The following is a 14,951-nucleotide window of genomic DNA, read 5'->3' on the forward strand; positions in this document are numbered from 1 at the left end:
GAGCATCAGTATTGCTTTTAATAGTAAGCTGAAAGGACAAGTTACTTTAATGTTTTTATGTAAGTAGTTGTTTGAAGTTAGATATCTGATTGTATTTTACATTTATTAAAAAAAAAAACAAAAAACATTTTTTATGAACTTTGAGCTGTATCAGACCACAGTTGAGAAATGTCTCAGCAGTGCTGGTAAACAGTGTTAAGATGAAAATAGCTCCTAGGCTCCTCTGAGGAAGCCACTCCGGGCAGGGAGCCCCCTCTGGTGAACAGGAAGATTCTGGATGCTGCCTCTGATCAGCTAATGTGACTTGGGCCGAGTAGTATTTTGAGACACAGAGATGAAAGGTTTGGGCTAATAACTGTCTGAGGTCTCTTGCTGTCCTAACATATTGGTCCCTGGTACTAAAATAAAACCCACTGTATTTCATATGGTGAAAAGGCAATATTTTTTTTAATGGTACTTGGCAGATATTTGGGTGTTCCATTTAAACAGGAATTCACATGCAGTTCAAAGATTATTTTTTATTAAGCATGTGTATATATATTTATTTTAAACGTTTAATTTTTTATTGGAGTATAGCTGGTTAACAATGTTGTGATAGTTTCAGATGGACAGCAAAGGGAATCAGCCACAGACATTAAACTTGTATATAATTTTTGCCTAGAGCATGAAGAAACTAGCTTTCTGCGTTTTAGAAACATTTCAGAGGCTAGTCTTGGGCTCTGTGTGTTTGTCCTCAGTCCTGTTTTTGGTAATGGGGACTGGCATGCGTTTTCAGCCCATGTAGGGCTTTTCTTGGGCTTCTGTCCTATGGGTCAAGAGTGGATGTGGGTGCCAGATGCCAGGGAAGGAAGGCAGCTATGAGTCATCTGTGTGAAGGACTCCCGTCTGAAGGAATGAAACATGTATGGTTTGAAGTGATGAAAGGCTGTTGTAAGTGTTTTCAGGGCTTCCCTCCTGGCTCAGATGGAAAAGAATCCGCATGCCCACACAGGAGACCACGGGTTTGATCCCTGGGTTGGAAAGATGCCCTGGAGGAGGGCATAGCAACCCACTCCAGTATTCTTCCCTGGAGAATCCCATGGACAGACAAGCCTGGTGTGCTGCAGTCCATGGGGTCACAAAGAATCAGACATGACTAACAATTTTGGAGCGACTAACAATTTCACTTCTCAGGATACATCAGGAATTCTTAGGTCCTGTTAGAGATAGTCTTGAGATAGGTCAGTTTAGAGATGCTTTAACTTTTATAATAAATCTTTTTAGAAAGAATGGCACACCACAGTGATGCCTGAACTACTGAGATTGTCCATTATTTCAAAACTCAGGTGTTTATTTTTAACTTCTTTTGTCAATTCAAACTTGGGAAACTCATTGTATACAATTTTTAATTTGATACTTTGCTAAATTAAATGATAAGCTGTGGTAATGCTAAGAAACATTCTTAGTTTGCTAATTCTAGATACATATACATGAAAACAATAGAATTATTCCTCCTTGATTTACGGGGGACTTTTTAATTGTGCATTGATCACCAGCTGCCTCCCAAATCCTAGCATAAAGTTTCTTTAAATAACACTTGCTTTGACTATAAATTGGTTGTGTAACTTTGAAATGAAAAGCCTTTCTGATCTGTGCATCATGTAAGTCAGCATTTTATTTCCCACGTGCAGAATGAAATCCTGTTTTTCAGGCTGATGATGTGTTATAGAAATAAGGTGATAGGATCACCAGGTTCAAATGGATCCCAGTGTATCTTGGAGAAGAAGCACTTTTCATCTTAGAAGTCTTGCTATAGGATTTCCATATTTTCAGCACTGACACTTTTACTTACTGACAAATATTCCAAACTCATTTCCCCCGCATGGTAGTGTGTTATGAGCAGTTCTCTCCAATATCTCTACTCACCGCTTACACGGATCTGTGTGTCACAGGGCAAGGGCTGGCCAAACGGCCACCGGCCACAGGCTTTCTACTTACTATAGAGCTGGCTGAATGAGCCTTTGCTTCATGTTGTAGGCAAACCCCTGTGTTTCTTGGTCACTTCGGCAGTACTCAAAGATTTTGGATCTGCCCTGGGTCCGTGCTGAGACAGTGCTGGAGGGATATGCGTTTTCTCTGAGCTCTGCTGGTCTTGAGTGGAGTTAGTCCTTGAGTTTACCGAATCCTCAGGTTGCCTACAACTTCACAGCTGTTTGAATGAGTGTCAGTCACCCAGTCATGTCTGACTCTGTGACCCCATGGACTGTAGCCCACCAGGCTCCTCTGTCCATGGGATTCCCCAGGCAAGAACACTGGAGTGGGTATTCATTCCCTTCTCCAGGAGATCTTCCCGACCCAGGGATTGGACCTGGTACTCTTGCCTTGCAGGCGTATTCTTTACCATCTCAGCCACAAGGGAAGCTGGTCAGGGCTTATCTGAAACTTCAGAAAAGTTCTGTGTCAGTAGGAACTTGATTTTAATTTGATGCATTTGAGTGTAGTTATGCATTACAGAGGTTTTGTGTTGGTGATACTGTGTTTGATGAAAGGAATGAGGAATTATCTAAAAGCAAGGAAATGGATGTTTCTTCAGTGACTACTCTGGGCGAAACCCTCTGCTCTAGGCTCTTAACATAAATTATGTCATTTAATTTTCCAGAATGTTCAGGTGCTTTATACATTATCATTTACTCTTTCCAGTAACAACAGGCAAGTTCATAGCTACAGTTTAAAGATTCATAGCTGCTGCTGCTGCTGCTAAGTCGCGTCAGTCGTGTCCGACTCTGTGCTGTGCGATTCCATAGACAGCAGCCCACCAGGCTCTGCCGTCCCTGGGATTCTCCAGGCTAGAACACTGGAGTGGGTTGCCATTTCCTTCTCCAATGCATGAAAGTGAAAAGTGAAAGTGAAGTTGCTCAGTCGTGTCTGACTCCTCGCGACCCCATGGACTGCAGCCTACCAGGCTCCTCCGTCCATGGGATTTTCCAGGCAAGAGCACTGGAGTGGGGTGCCAGTGCCTTCTCTGAAAGACTCATAGAGGTTACTTAAAACACACACACAGCTGGTAAGTTGTAAAAGCTGAGATTCAAACTCAGGCCTCCTGACCTGAATCCTGGCCCTTTCTGCTCCACACACTGGGCTTTCAAAATTTCAAGGAATGTTGGCTCTAAAAGGCAGAGCAAATCTGATTTGTTAAAGATTTACTTTGTAAGTTGGTTAGAAGTTTGGGTTACTTTTTTAATGTTTTTTAACGTTTTTCTTAGCCAGTTTCACAATGGTGGGAGAAGATTTTTTGTCCTTTGCTCGCTTTTCTTGGCCAATTTTACGTTGCTTTCCAGTGTTCTCTTAGCGTATTGCCCTATTTAAGTTAGTTTTTAATTCACATAGTGGATGTCATCAGCATCATAGACATGGTTTCACATGGTAGTTCCATCCATTCATTGGCAAAGTGGCATCAGGCACGTTACTTGGTCTCTGTGAGGCTCAATTTTTCTTTATGTAATGGGAGAATATAAACCATGGCTTACAATGTTGAAATTTGTTCTTGGAAACCTCAGGCTCTCACTTCCTACACGTAGAGTGAGAACATTTATTGGGTGCCCGCTGTGTGCTTTAGGGGGCTTCCCAAGTGACTCAGTGGTAAAAGAATCCGCCTGCCAGTGCAGGAGACATGGGTTTGATCCCTGGGTTGGGAAGATCCCCTAGGGAACGGAATGGCAACCCATTCCAGTATTCTTGCTGGGAAAATCTTGTGGACAGAGGAGCCTGGTGGGCTACAGTGGTTGCAACAAGTTGGACATAACTGAGCGGCCAACACACACTGTGTGCTGTTTATGGTGGTGATTGTTGGGATATGGAGATGGAAAGACCCAGCCCCTGGCCAAGCCTAGAGTCTAGTGCAGGGGGTAGTAGAATGTAAACAAAAATGGGCTGTCAGGTTCTCAGTTGGGGGTGTGTATGGACTGCTATGTTGGTGGCGGTGATGGGGAGAGAGATCCAGGAAGGAAGGCTTCTAGTGGGGAGAGCACATGGATCACCAGCTGAAGCTTAAAGATCGAGGATGAGTTGGAAGGGTACTCTGGGTGGAAGGAGTAACATGTACAAAGATGAAGGCGCATTGTCACGCGGGACTTGCAGGATAATGAGAATGTCTGGAGCTGGGAATGCAGAACCACAGGCAGTAAGGAACCAGTGAAGAGGAGGGCAGGAACACCACAACCCAGAGGCCATTTTCAGAAGAGCTGACTTTATCTAGGAGACCGAGGGAAGCCTCCTGACCCAGTTTGGACTTTAGAAGAGATGGCCTGAGCAGTGGAGTGGGAGACAATTTGGAGGCGGGGGAGACCAGAACTTGGTTCCAGGCATCCCAGAAATGAGGGAGCCTGTGCTCAGGCAGACCGACAAGGGCTACATCTGTCAGCATTATGGCATTTAACATCAAAACTAAGACGTTTCTAGAATATATATTCATTTGAAATAAAGATAAATCCGTTGTGTGTTAATACAACATTTTAAAAACTAGCCACATTTTCCAAAACAAAAATACTGAATGAGGAGACTGGCACTGTTCTACACTTTTGATTCTAAATTCAGTGCTAATTTAAATTTGGTTCTACATTCTAAATTTAATGTCTGACTTAAATGAAGGTGGTTGGATTATGCCTCTGCCTGCTGTGTTCTGTGTGTGTGGTTGGACCAGTGATACAGAAACATACAGAAATTAAGAAAGGAGACTTCTAGAGATAGCTTTCACTGTGTAAGTCAGGTGTCTGGGTACGTGGTGGTGAATATGAGAAGACCTAAGTTTTGAGATGGATGGGTAAAATTCACCTGATTTTTAGAAACTGCTTCATGTTCTTCGACTGTGAAATGGAGTATGGTGAAGGCATCCCTGAAGGGTTATTAGGATCATGAATTGATACGTACATTTTGAACTTACTTTTCATTTTAAAAGGGCTGTATGTTGATTAGTAAAAACAACAATAATATGATTATTGTCAACATTATTGGGTCAAGGCACCTGAAGTATGCTAAGTGAGGCAGATGAAGAAAGAAATTAAATATGTGGGGAACTCGGGAGAGAGTGCCGACTTGGACATGAGGACTTGGTGGTGATTGAAAGAGTGGACAAGGTCATTTGGGGAGAGTATATGGTGAGACAGGTTCTAGGGCCAAGTTTAGGGCCCTTGCGATGACCAGCATTTAAAGGCAGAGAAGAACAGAACCCAGAGAAGGAATAACCAGATGGATAGAAGTGAAACCAGGAAACAGCTCTGTGGGAGAAACCAGTGAAAGGTGGCATCATGGGTGTTGGAGACTATAGAGAGGAAGTCTAGGAAAAGGACTGAAAGCTACAGCTTGAATTTAACTTGTGGCACCAGTGACCTTGGGTACAGTTTCCCTGAAGGGACCCAAGGCAGATCATGGTGAGTCAAAGAGTGAACTATCAAGAGTTGAAATGTCTTCATAGTAAAAATGAAACATATCCATCAGGCATATCTGTTTAGACAGAAGTTGTTTCTTTCCCATACCTACCACCACAGGAAGTGGTGATGTGGAAGTGGAAGTCATGACCTGGACTGACGTCTTCCCTCGTCTTCCCACAGGATTCCGCTTCCAAACCTGCAGGCGTCTCAGGTGGGAAACCAGCTACACCCAGCTCCTCCATTCTGAGGAAAACTCCTGGTCTGAAAGCCAAAGTGGGGCCTTCTGTTTCCTGTTTGAGGCGGAATAGCGACAGCAGAAATCTCGCCTCCGATCGGGCCGTGTCTCCCCAGAGGATCAGGCGTGTGTCCAGTTCTGGTAAGAGTCAAATAATTCAGCTGTGCTTTAGAGCAGCTCATAAGTTTTTCAAATTTAAATTGGTCCCATCAGGAAGCACAGAGACCGGTTTTGGTTCTAGAATTCTAATGCATTGTGTCACTAAACCATTTAGTCTTTTGTGGTCCAGCATCTTGCACAGGGAAGGTGGAAAAAGAAGTCTAAGACACAGCTCTGATCCTTGAGCAATGCTGAAGACTAGTTGGGGAGAGAGATATGCATAAACCGACATAAAAGCTCTCCAGAAGCAGGCATGTCTCCATAAACAAGCAGGCCCTGGTTGGTCATACAGGAATCATTTCACTTTCAGATGTTTTACAGACAGTCAAGTGCTTAGTAATATTTGTGTGATATACTCCTTTCATCATGTGCCCTCATCAAAAATGAAGTGACTAGTGTTTTTCTTGAATTTTACTGAAAGGTGTATTATAAAATATTCAAGGAGGAATATCCCTGTTGGTCCAATGGCTAAGACTCCACGCTGCCAATGCAGGGGGTCGGGGTTCGATCCCTGGTCAGGGAACTAGATTCCACATGCCACAACTAAGACCCGATGCAGTCAAATAAATATGTTAAAAATCTTCAGGGATATGAAGATGACTACAGAGTTACATTTTTTTAATACAAATGTTTGTGTTGGTTTGCATATTAAAAGTAGTGAAGGCAGATTTATAAAATTTGAGAGCTTCCAGAGTAGCTCTTAAATGTCTTCCTAAGTTTGGCTGAGGTTAGCATTTCTCTGTGTTACAAAATCAGAACAGGAAGTGGGGAAGGCAGCCCCTTTCACAAGGACTAAGACAAGAAGCCTGCTGGCCCTTCCAGTTGACTGAGAGCACTCTGCAGGGGCCACCCCTCATTTTAGCAGGTACAGCACTGAGCAAATGAAAGGCATGTCAGATAGATTTAGAAGTGAGTTCCCTTATAAAAATAGTGACTGCTGTTGAATGGTCTAGGGGAGAAGGTGCCTCAAAGTTTCTGTGTCCTCAGACATGAGAACATTCTGCAGAAACTTAACAAAACCAGTGAAATCCCCAGGGATCGCTTTACCTGTCTACACCTTAGTATTTTGAGGTTTTATTTTCCAATCCTATTATGAAGCTGTCACGCTTCCTATTATGAAGCTGTTATGTCAGAAGCTTATATAACATTCAGACAGGTTGTAAGGGTGATTTATTTAGGTCCAGGCCCAAATAATTCAGGGCTTGTGCATCCAGATCTTGAGGGTTGTGAGGAGCAAACCCAGGAGGAGGAGGAAGGGGGTTTTGCATACATTTCCGTTTCTACCCCCAGAGGAACTCTGGGAGAACAACAGTAAGAGGTGCTCAAGATGTTGGGAGAAGCAATAAACCTTACTCTGGACATTACCACAGTCTGGGGAGTGGGGCAGAAGTGAGATCAAAGCTTTGGTCCTTACTGCTGCTGCCGTCCAAGGCTCACGGATTTGCAGCTGGGAAGCCCCTTTCCTGCTCAGGCATCAGGGGCCCCTGTGGCCTGGCGGCCGGGAGGGCCATGGCCGCTGGCAGCCAGGCCTGTTGCGAGGAGCACTACCTTACGGCAAGGCCGTGGCCCCAGGGGGCTGCCTGAGCTAGTCATGTACCTTCGCCCGACTTCTGTGAAGTGAGAGGTGTGAGACTGTCAGGCTTTTGCAGTCCTCATCTTTCTAGGGACAGTTTGGAGCTCACCTGATTTTCTGAGTAGTGGCTGCTTATAGTGTAATTCTAGCACATGGTGCTCAAATCCCAGAAAACCTGAAGCACACGCATTTCTACAAATTAGGCCAGTACCCAGAATATATTGTAAAAGATGAGATTCTTTTATATAGGTGATCCTACCAGGGAGTGACATATTTTTGAAGTCCCTTTACTGTATGCTACAGAATGCCATGCCTTAAAGAGAGAAAAGTAGGTCTGCCTAGTCTTCATGAAAAGACAGGAAATTTCTTGAGCTTTTATTAACCTGTGTACATAAGCATAATAACTAAGCTATGCATTCAGAGTTTTCAATCCAAGTTAAAAACTCAATTAGGCAAAAACTGAATCTCTTACTTGGTAATTTTCCATATATAAATGCAAAAAAAAAAAAAATGACTCTAGCCAGAAATTTTGTGGGTTTGCATTTGAGTTGAACAGTTGGAAGATTAACTTGGTGATGCTATGTTTAAAATGTGTTTATTTTTTAATAAAATTAATAGCAACTATAACTTGTTTGCATGCTCACAGTAAATTGAGAGGTGTTTGTCCTGGAGAAAAGGAAACTTAATCATCACAGAGTTAGAACAGAAAATCAAGAAGCAAAAACAATATGCCTTTGGATCATTGAGAGCATGTTGCCATTTACCGTACAATGAAGTATTTGTGTCTTCGAAAATTGAAACCAAATGGACATCCTCTGTGCTCATACAAAGTTGCTCTCCTGAAAGGTAACCAGCAAGAATGTTCCAGCCCACTTGGGGTTTTCAATAAATCCTTTCAGAGAACTAAGTAGAAAACCAGACCTGGAGCTGTGAAATAGCCATTTTCTTGAAGCTATAAAATGAGTATGAGGAAGACTTGTGATTAAACCCAGTGGAACTTTTCCATTTCACTTGTCAAAACTTGGGAATTGTAACATACAGCATGAGAACAGCAGTTAACTCTGCTATGCATTAATATATAGGAAAGTTGTTAAGAGAATAAATCCTGAGAGTAAGTCTCCTAACAAGGAAAAAAGTTTTTTAATTGTATCTATATGAGATGATGTTAACTAAACTTATTATGGTAATCACAATCCATGTAAGTCAGACTATTATGCTGCACACCTTAAACTTATATGGTTATATGGTAGTGTATGTCAATCATATCTCATTAAAACTAGAAATAAAAGAGTAACTTAAATCTGGAAGTTTATGTGAAACCAGATTAGTGATTATAACAAACCATATGCAAGTTATCTTTGCTTCTTTGGAGTATGTATGTGTTTTAGCCACTCAAATAAGATGACATAAGCAAGGAAAAATGTTTCTAATAATAATCATAATGCCAATAGTAGCAGCTCACACTTGTTAACATGCTTACCAGGTTCCAGGTTTTGTCTTTATCGTCTCACCTATAAATTCCTTTACTCCTCACAATAGTGAGAAGTAAAATAAGTCTGCGAGGCTTATCTGTATTTTACAGAAGAAACCATCCCACTGAGGTCGAATCATTTGTCCAGGTTGTGCAGCTAGAAAGTCACACTGACCAGTAACAGGGCTCAGAGTCCATGCTCTTCACCTTCACGTTATCAATCTAAAGAAGCACTTTCAAATTAACCATGAGTTTTGGAAAAATTCTTAGGCTCAGCTCAATACATTGGAAACTGTGGCATGTCTCTTGTCTTCACAATCTGTATCAATTTACTGTGATGTAAATGGTTTTACGTGGGCATTGCAGATTAATGCTGTTGAATAAAACAACTGCTTAAGAAATACCTCGAGATTCTGAGTGCCTTCAGAAACTGCCTGCTCCCCTCTTTCAGAGGTAATACCAATTCTTGCCAGGTTTTAGATTATAAATGTGTGTGTTCCTTCAAACCCACTTGTAATTGCCCTGCAGGGGCCAGCCTGAGGTAGGCAGGATGACAGAAATAAGCAGGGTATGCCCCTGCCGTGGGGCGCCTTTAAAACCACCTGGCGAGGGTGAGAGCATGTTCCTACAGCAACCGCAGAGCAGCTCAAAGGGATCTGTAAGTGGGGTGCAGAAGGCCCTTAAGTGCTTTAGGATTTGGAGGATAAGACGGATGTTCAGGGATCCGTCTGATCATACCAGAGTCTGCAGAGAGGCCTCATGAAGGAAATGGTTCTCTTTCTCCAGAAGAAAACTAAAGACCATTTCAAAAGGGTAAACCTTTGTGCTCGTTTCATCTAATGTGAATTAGTAAAATAAATTCCTTTCAGACCAGAGTACATCCCAAACCTGTCATGACTTGCCTACCCTTCTAGGTTTCCTTTCTTTCCCACTCAGTTGTTTTTGTAAACTGGCTTCTTGTTGATTTAGTGCTAGAGTGATTTTTAAAACTGTTTCAGTTTACTTCTGTACTGTTTCGGCCTTTTCAAGGCAACAGTTTGAGAGAGAGAGCAATCAAAATTACGAGAAAAGTAGTCATGCTTGCAGCAGTACGAAAAGCCAGAAAAGATCATTTAATAACCATTCTAAAAGCAAACTTGAATATGTTGCTTATAGAGATGTTGTTTATTTGTATGTAATTAAACCACTCACTCACATTTTAAAGAATGTATCTCAAGGTTTTTCTCCATAAAAAAATAATAATAGTGGTTTTTCTCCCTAAAGAACTAATAATAGTAGTTGTTCTCCATAAAAAAAAAATAATAATAGTAGTAGTAAGGTGTTTTGAGTGCTAACTGTTCTAAGCTTTCTAAATGTATAATTTAGATTATAATTTCTAAATGTGTAATTTAATTTTCACAACTCATGATGTATACATCCTTTGATTATTCCCATCCTGCAAATGAGGATTTTGAGATTTGAAAGTTTAAGCAGTTTGCCTGAATTGACATGGCTAATAATTGGTGGAGACGGGAAACAGGCCTGGGAGCCCCCAGCTCCATGCTCCTGCCCTGGGTACACGCGGGCATTCAGTAAGGCTGAGTGCCTGCTTGTGCTGGGGATTCCTCTAAGCACCAGGCATGAAGAGGTGCACGGAAGAGGCAAATCTCTGCCTTTGTGGAGCTTAAATTCCAGTCAGAAAACCAAGCAGTGGATAAAATGTTGTGTGTGTAAAATGATAACAGCTAAGGAGGGAATCGGAGCAGGTTAGGGAGTCAGGTCTTTAATTAAGGTGACATATTTAAGCAGACACCTGGGGGAGGAGGAGGGAACTATCTGGTTATCAGCTTGAGACAACACAAGTGAGATCAAGGCAGTGGGGGTCGGGTCTGAGAACCAGGCAGCTGTCCTCGGGGAGGGGGGGGGTGTGTTTGTGAGAGTGAGTGTGTGTGTGTGTGTGAGAGTGTGTGTGAGAGTGTGTGTGAGTGTGTGTGTGAGAGTGTGTGTATGTGTGTGTGTGTGTGTGAGAGAGTGTGTGTGAAAGTGTGTGAGTGAGTGTGTGAGAGTGTGTGAGTGTGAGTGTGTGAGTGTGTGTGTGTATGAGTGTGTGTGTGTGAGTGTATGTGTATATGTGTGTGTGTGAGAGTGTGTGTGTGTGAGTGAGGGTGTGAGTGTGAGTGTGTGTGAGAGTGTGTGAGTATGTGAGTGTGTGTGTGTGAGTGAGTGTGTGAGTGTGTGTGTGTGAGTGAGTGTGTGAGTGTGTGTGTGTGAGTGTGTGTGTGTGAGTGTGTGTGAGTTTGTGTGAGTGTGTGTGTGTCTGTGTGTGTGTGAGTGTGTGTGTGTGTGTGTGAGAGTGTGTGTGAGTGTGTGTGTGTGAGAGAGTGAGTGTGTGTGTGTGTGAGTGAGTGTGAGTATGAGTTTGAGGGACTGGGGATGAGGCCAACCAAGGAGGGCCTTGCAGACACCTCAGAGACAGTGTCTTCTCTCTTCTTTAGTCACATCATCGCTGTGAATTCTTGATCGTTCCACACCATTCTCACTTGGCAAGTAATTCTGGGGATGATTGCTTCATGCAGTGACTCACACACCATGCAGTCTGTCTTATTTGTCCATTCAAGAAATGTTTGGCATGCCTGCTCTGTGCGGGGCAGTCTGCGAGATTCGGAGCATATAAACATGACTTATGTGCCCTATTGATGAACTCCCTAGTTGGAGGGTGAGGTGGGAAGGGGTTATGGAAAATCGTTTGAATGCCACCTCTTCCTTCTTCACACCCCAGATGAACTGTCCTGTTTTCTGTGATAGCCTGCATTTATTGCACTGGACTGTAATTATTTTCTTCCATCTCTGTGTCACCCATAAGGATACAGTCCAGATTCTAGTTATTTTTATCCTTTCCAGCCCACAGCACAGTGTACCTATTGCACAACAGGTGTTCAAATGTTATCTGGCTTGACTTGCATGGAAACTTGTATGAGGGTACCGTGTGTCCACCACTAACTTAGCCAGAGGGAAGACTGGAGAAGGTGGTGACATTGAGCTGGCCTTGGAATGTGCCCCTGGGCAGGTTTCCAGGCATGGGAGGTTACCGGCATTCCCAGGGGTGCAAATGTAGCTTTATGAGGGACCTGGGGTATTTGGGGAAGATAAAAGGCAGGGGTTAGCATACTTTGAGCAGGCTGTGTGTTGGGGTAAGTGATGAGTGAGCCCCAAGAAAGGTCAAGGCAGATCAGTCCTAATAGTTCAGGCACAGACTTGTAAGAATCACCCTGGTATTTGGGAGTAGAGAGCAGAGTGAAAATAATAAAAATGTTTTTGTAGGAAGCGGGTCTGGTAAGCCCCACTGGCGGTGAATGATCCAAGTGTCTGCCCAGCTTTCTTGTCTGTGGCCTTGGGGTGAAATAGGGACTAGAGCAGCGAGAAGAGGCTGTCAGAAAGGAAATGACGGGAGACTTTCCTGGTGGTCTGGGGGTTGAGATTCCATGCTTCCACTGTGAAAAAAAGACAGGCCAGAAAAAAAGAGAGAGAGAGAATAATGGGTTAGTTTGGAGGCATGTTGAACTTGAAGAGGCTAAAGACTGAGAAGGCACCTGGAAGGGCTGTGTGTGTGTGTGTGTGTGTGTGTGTGTGTGTGTGTGTGTGTGTGTTTGAGGGTTAAAGCATTAAAAATGTAAGGAGGGTGAGAAGCTGTAGGGAATGAGCTGCTACAGAGATGAAGGACGGGATGAGTGACAGCCGGGCAGGAGAGCATCGTGTGTCCAGGGCACAGGCAGGTTCGTCTCTGAAACAGAGCCGGAGATGCAGGGTGTGCAGATACAGATCCACTTAGAGAGCAAAAGGTCGAGGGGTTAAGAGTGGACATTCAGAGCCCCAGCTGTGGAGAATGGGTAGCTTCATCTTTCAGATTTTCTGTCTCATTTTTGTGAGGGCAAGTGATTTCTTTCAGGGGAGCTTGTACAGATTTTATTGATTGGTTTATTTTTGTAGGGTTAGAAAGGGTAGCAAATTGAAAGAGTGTTCCGTTCTGAGTCCCTGTGACCTCAGTGTTGAAAGTATAGCTCTGCTTGCGGACCTTGGTTTTCAACGAGCCAGGAGGCTCCCTGCTGTGGCCTCGGCTCTAATTAGGAGTTGTCTTGTGAGTAACGGTGAGATCACCCATGACCAGGGCAGTACATTTGCTGATGAACACGTGAAGACCCTTGTTCATCTTTGTGGTGCCTGGAAAGCCACACAACATTTCTAAGCCTTTGACTTACTACACCCTTAGCTATGGGGCGTGTGTTTCCAGGCCCGTGACTCAGGAAGTTATTTTGGTTTAATCTCCACCTGAAGCAGCAGGCATCTAGTGAACATACTTGCAGGAACAGGTACTGACAGTATCACCATAAACACTGTGCTTCTGTGTAATTGGAGTCATCATGAGAACCTTGTTTGTGGGATGTTCTTTTTTCTCTGTCAAACTATTGCCCTCTTAAGACTTGCTGTTTTTGTTGTGACTCACGTGTACTTCCTTGACTTTATCTTTTTGAGTTTACTCTTAGTTGAGTCCGACTCTTTGCAACCCCATAGACTGCAGCACGCCAGGCTTCCCTGTCCATCACCAACTCCAGGAGCTTGCACAAACTCATGGCCATAGAGTGGGTGACGCCATCCAACCACCTCATCCTCTGTTGTCCCCTCCTCCTCCTGTCTTCAATCTTTCCCAGCATCAGGGTCTTTTCCAATGAGTCAGTTTTTCCCATCAGGTGGCCAAAGTATTGGAGCTTCAGCTTCAGCATCAGTCCTTCCAATGAATATTCAGGACTGATTTCCTTTAGGATTTGAGCACAAGGATTGACTGGTTTGATCTCTTTGCAGTCCAAGGGACTCTCAAGAGTCTTCTCCAACACCACAGTTCAAAAGCATCAGTTCTTCAACCCTCAGCTTTCTTTATAGTCCAACACTCACATCCATACATGACTACTGGAAAAACCATAGCTTTGACTAGACAGACCTTTGTAGGCAAAGTAATGTCTCTACTTTTTAATATGCTAAGTTTGTCATAGCTTTTCTTCCAAGGAGCAAGTGTCTTTTACTTTCATGGCTGCAGTCCCCATCTGCAGTGATTTCGCAGCCCAAGAAAATAAAGTCTGTCCCTCTTTCCATTGTTTCCTCATCTATTTGGCATGAAGTGATGGGACTGGATGCCATGATCTTTGTTTTTTGAAAGTTGAGTTTTAAGCCAACTTTTTCACTTTCATCAAGAGGTTTTTTATTAGTTCTTACTCTTTCTGCCATAAGGATGGTGTTTCCTGCATATATGAGGTTATTGATATTTCTTCTGGCAACCTTGATCCCAGCTTGTGCTTCATCCAGTCCAGCATTTCACATGATATACTCTGCATATAAGTTAAATAATAGACTGACAATATACAGCCTTGACATACTCCTTTCCCAATTTGGAACCAGTCCATTGTTTCATGTCTGGTTCTAACTGTTGCTTCTTGACCTTGATACAGATTTCTCAGGAGGCAGGTCAGGTGGTCTGGTATTCCCATATCTTGAAGAATTTTCCACAGTTTGTTGTGAACTACACAGTCAAAGGCTTTGGCATCGTCAATAAAGCAGAAATAGATGTTTTTCTGGAACTCTCTTGCTTTTTCGATGATCCAGTGGATGTTGGCAATTTGATCTCTGGTTCCGCTGCCTTTTCTAACTCCAGCTTGAACTTCTGGAAGTTCTCAGTTCAGGTACTGTTGAAGCCTAGCTTGGAGAATTTTGAGCATTACTTTGCTAGCATGTAAGATGAGTGCAATTGTGCCGTAGTTTGAGCATTCTTTGGCATTGCCTTTCTTTGGAATTGGAATGAAAACTGACCTTTTCCAGTCCTGTGACCCCTGCTGAGTTTTCCAAATTTGTTGCAATATTGAGTGCAGCACTTATACAGTATCATCTTTCAGGATTTGAAATAGTTCAGATGGAATTCCATCACCTCCACTAGCTTTGTTTGTAGTGATGCTTCCTAAGGCCCACTTGACTTCGAATTCCAGAATGTCTGGCTCTAGATGAGTGATCAAACCATCGTGGTTGTCTGGGTCATGATCTTTTTTGTACAGTTCTTCTGTGTATTCTTGCCACTTCTTCTTAATA

General features: G+C 43.1%; 1 protein-coding gene across 2 annotated transcripts in view; it reads left to right on the top strand.

The window, feature by feature from the left end:
- MTUS1 (microtubule associated scaffold protein 1) overlaps positions 1–14,951 on the top strand; it is a 187,131-nt gene that overhangs the window by 67,422 nt on the left and 104,758 nt on the right. For both annotated transcript variants that reach the window (XM_065901479.1, XM_065901478.1), the window contains exon 3: positions 5,586–5,781. In XM_065901479.1, the coding sequence (XP_065757551.1) occupies positions 5,586–5,781 (196 nt within the window). The remainder of the gene's footprint in view (positions 1–5,585; positions 5,782–14,951) is intronic.

This window comes from Muntiacus reevesi, chromosome 10 (genome assembly GCF_963930625.1).
Source record: "Muntiacus reevesi chromosome 10, mMunRee1.1, whole genome shotgun sequence".
Taxonomy (NCBI): Eukaryota; Metazoa; Chordata; class Mammalia; order Artiodactyla; family Cervidae; genus Muntiacus; species Muntiacus reevesi.